This window comes from Penaeus chinensis, chromosome 40 (genome assembly GCF_019202785.1).
Source record: "Penaeus chinensis breed Huanghai No. 1 chromosome 40, ASM1920278v2, whole genome shotgun sequence".
NCBI lineage: Eukaryota > Metazoa > Arthropoda > Malacostraca > Decapoda > Penaeidae > Penaeus > Penaeus chinensis.
This window is the reverse complement of record NC_061858.1, coordinates 10,617,446-10,622,045: the sequence shown is the minus strand read 5'-3', so window position 1 is coordinate 10,622,045 and position 4,600 is coordinate 10,617,446. Positions and strand designations below refer to the sequence as shown.

At 28.7% G+C, this 4,600-nt stretch overlaps 1 protein-coding gene across 6 annotated transcripts in view; it reads left to right on the top strand.

Annotated features, from left to right (window-relative positions):
* Positions 1-3,062, top strand: part of LOC125047066 (phosphoribosyl pyrophosphate synthase-associated protein 2-like) — a 56,258-nt gene extending 53,196 nt beyond the window's left edge. For all 6 annotated transcript variants that reach the window (XM_047645147.1, XM_047645146.1, XM_047645148.1 and 3 more), the window contains 3 exons: positions 1,841-2,028; positions 2,227-2,373; positions 2,732-3,062. In XM_047645147.1, the coding sequence (XP_047501103.1) occupies positions 1,841-2,028; positions 2,227-2,373; positions 2,732-2,890 (494 nt within the window). In that variant the 3' untranslated portion in view covers positions 2,891-3,062. The remainder of the gene's footprint in view (positions 1-1,840; positions 2,029-2,226; positions 2,374-2,731) is intronic.
* The last annotated feature ends 1,538 nt before the right edge of the window (positions 3,063-4,600 follow it).

Here is a 4,600-nt window from a genome sequence, read left to right as displayed (position 1 = left end):
TTAAAGTTTATAGAGCTGCATATATTATATCTTCACTGTTTATGATATCCTTCACTAGAAATTATTTTATTATGATAAGGGGATATACTTTGTTGATGACTGCTTTAACTTAATGCTGCCAAGTGAATGCTCTGCTTTTTTCTTTCTCTCCTTTCTTTCCCCCTTTTTTTTTTTTTTTTTTTTTTTTTTTCTTTTTCATTTTTTCCTTTCCCTTCCCTTTCCCTTTCCCTTTTCCCTTTTCCTTTTCTTTTCTTGCTTTTGAAATGGCTCTTATAGTGCTTAGCCACAAAGAGGTCAAATATTAGACCTTGTGATCTTACCTATAGACATTATAATTACCAATATGTTATAGACATTAGTAACAGCAATATAAGATAATGCAAGATATTTTTTTTAAATCAAGGAAAAGGGAAAACAGGCAAGATGGGCAGTATTCATGATTGGCTAATTGGTGACATTACAAGTGTAGCCATCTATGTGTAAAAACAATAATATAAACTCACACTGGGCATGGCATGTACTTACATGCCATGTCCATCAAATTTGGGTTGATTAGCTATGATTTTATAAATTTCACCCTCTTGTTTTTCAAGTGTGAAGATCCCACAGCTTGTTTCTAACAATTGTGTTTTAATGTTTTGAGCTACAGTCATTGTGTGTGTGTGTGTGTGTGGATTGTGTGTGCGTATGCTGTGTGCTCCCCCCCCCCCCCCTTCCTTTTCTTTTCTTTCAAACTAGAAAGCAGTGAAAGTGCACAGAGCTCTTTATTTCAAATGAGTGTTTTGTAATGTAAACAATGAAAGCACACAATTATTAGCTACAAATTAGACAGTATTACATGTGTTTTTTAAATAAATATTGCCAGGTAGTTATGCAAGGCAGCAAATTGTTGTGTTTTAAGAAATAAGAAGTCTTAGTTCCTTTATATTTCTTGTGTGCAAAAAAGAATGAGAGAGAGAGAGAGAGAGAGAGAGAGAGAGAGAGAGAGAGAGAGAGAGAGAGAGAGAGAGAGAGAGAGAGAGAGAGAGAGAGAGAGAGAGAGAGAGAGAGAGAGAGAGAGAGAGAGAATATGTGTGTATGTGTGTAGACAGAAATAGTACAAAGGAACAGATTGTTCTGTTTTTAGAAAAAATACAGAAATTATTAAGTTTTCTTGAGATAACTCAAAAAAAAAAAAAAAAAAAAAAAAAAAATAGTGGGGTACTTCAATAAAGATAAAATCTAATAATATTGGGGTGTGCTCAATTATTTTTCAAGAATCAAACTCATTAGGAAGTCATGTATCTCAAATTATCAAACTTGTAGTTTTATCTTCTTCAATCAGTGGAAACAGTAAATAAAAGGCCCTGAGACTTTATGAGGTTGGAGCATTTGGCAAGAGAACATCCTAGTGTCAGCTTGGTCTCTGTTTTTCACTGTATTTGTTTTGACTGATGACACTCTAAAATTGTGTGATTTCAAGTTTTCTATGTTTTCTACTATTTATTTTATTTTCATATGATATTTTTACATAAAATTGATTCATTCTGTTAAGATTGAAATAAAAATTAGCATACGTCATTATGAAATACAAATAATATAACTGCAAATATGTTTATAAAATTGTACTAGATAATGTTTAAAGTATCTGCATCAACATTATGGTATTAATGGATTCTTTTTCAGTAAAAGTGAGAGTGAATGAATGAGTGACTGTTTGTAAATTACCACATATTGTTCATACATACTAAGAATAACAATACTTATTTCAAATTACATTCTTTCCAGTTATATATGGATGTTCTGATAAATTTTTATTCAAGATCTTTTCCTGTAATGGATGACACTTGGGGATTTTCAGGCATTGCAGTTATTCACGGAGAACAGAAAACCAATGAAGACGAACAAGCTGATGGTCGAAACTCCCCTCCTTTAGTTGAGCATTCACGAATAATGGATGTGGGTGTTGGTGTTCCTGCTCTTGCAGCGAAAGAAAAACCTCCTATTAATGTTGTTGGAGATGTAGGAGGTCGTATTGCTATCATGGTGGTAAGTTTTTTTTGTTTTTGTTTTTTCAAAGCCAAGTTGCTTCTCAAATACAAATTGGTGTTAATCAATCATATTCTAATGGAAAGATATGTTCTTTTATGTGTGGTTGTATTTATTGCATCCTTTTTGGCTTTGGAAATGAAATATTTTTAAAATATTATTTGTATTTTCCAAATAATAGTTGCATAAATTTTACAGGATGACATGATAGATGATGTTGCTTCATTTGTGGCTGCTGCAGAAGTGCTTAAAGACCGTGGTGCATACAAAATATATGTCATGGCAACACATGGTCTTTTGTCTTCAGATGCTCCACGTCTTATAGATGATTCACCTATAGATGAGGTTTGTTACAGTGGTCAATGTGTCACTTTTTACATCCCCTTGTATAACTGTTTTCCCTTTCCAAGTCTTTGTGTCCTTTCTTATTTTTCTGATCATCACTTGGCCTATCTTCCATGGCCTGTTTACAGCATATACTAAAATGATGATGTTTGTGAGTGCTAACTTCAGAACAGCTAGTGCTATGGTGTAAAAAATAAATCCTGATATGATTTACATATATTTCAATCATGCTGATATTTTTACACAACTCATCTTGAAGAATAAATTACTAATATAGTATTTTTCTGTTTCCTCCAAATTCCTGTTCACTTAACTTGTGGATAAATCTACTACACTGATTGTCCTTGTTTGGTGACAGGTTGTTGTCACAAACACAGTTCCTCATGAAATCCAGAAGATGCAGTGCCATAAGATCAAGACAGTAGACATCAGCATACTCCTGGCAGAGTCCATTCGCAGAATCCACAACAATGAGAGCATGAGCTACCTCTTCCGAAATGTAACGCTAGAAGATTAAGACATGTTTGTTAACTTTATCTTGGATTCAAGACCATATGTATGGGTGGCATAACCTTTTTTATGAGACTACAATGCTACATGAGGTGAAATTTAGATATAAAAAGTTGATATTTTCTGTCATGTAGTCCCTTTAACTTGCTATATAAAGAAAGAAATGAGTGTCTATGTGATACCTTTATTTTTTCACAAAATTAGTCTTATATGAATTTTTTTTTTTTTTTAATGTTTCTCAGATAGAGTTTAAGTAGTGATGAAATAATATTAGTATGTAATAACACATATTGTTAGTAGGAGACTGGTATATCTTGCGATAATGATAATTAAGAAGAGAATATAAGATATGTATGTATATGAATATATATTATATATTATATATTTATATTTATATTTATATATTATATATATTTATATATTATATATATTTATATATATTATATATATATTTATATATTATATATATATATATTTATATATTTATATATTATATATATATTTATATATTATATATATATATTATATATTATATATATATATTTATATATTATATATATATATATATATTATATATATATATATTATATATATATATATTATATATATATATATTATATATATATATATATATATATATTATATATATATATATATATATTATATATATTTATATATTATATATATATTTATATATTATATATATATTTATATATTATATATATATTTATATATTATCTATATATTTATATATTATATATATATTTATATATTATATATATATTTATATATTATATATATAATATGAATATAAAGTTTACGTTGTCAGTAAATGTTTACAATATTTACAAGATTAACATATAACGAACAATTAATGGGTCTTTTATGAAAAGTTAGTTTTACACATTAAATATTGAAGAATTTCCAAATGATAGTATAATACCATTAATTTGTAATTTTAAGAAATCCAATAAAACCTTTTCAACTTTGTTCATGGCCTTATATTGGCCTCATATTGTTAGTAGATTATGACTTGCCCAATGTTAATGCCTGGTGTATAATAATAAACTATCAGTTTTTATACTTATTTTAGTTTTATATATAGAATCTTTTATTTCTGTTTAGATATAGTTTTTAAAAATATTTGTCTTAAAAATAGCTTTCTTTTAATTGTTCTTTATGTCTTTCTGTTGTATGAAATATTAATACTGAACTATGAAACTTTTGTTTTTATATCCAATAATTTCTAATATTGTTCACAGGATATGCAATACAAATAACAAATTGAGAAATAACTTTATGACATTAAAAAAGATTAATAATTAATAAACTAATTTCTGCACATAATATATTAACAGAAATATTACACCTTGTCTTATGAGTGAATATATTTATATGTATGATAAAGTATTGACTGTAGTACATCTAATCTCAGGAAAGAAAAAAATGGTAAACTTTGAGAACTCAAATTAGGGGCGCTGTTTTATTCTATTTACTTGACTCATAATACTTGTGCTTACATATCTTAATAATATAAATAGACAATATCCCCCCCCCCCCTCAATCCAATACCCATTGTTGCCAGGGGGGGGGGGGGGTGAAGAAAGAGACTCAGATATGGACTCAGTGCTGGAGATCACTCCTGCCTTGGGCCTCAACTCAACTCATGGTCTTTTCCCCTTTCCCTTTTCATTTCCTTCTCTTCTCTAACCCCTTC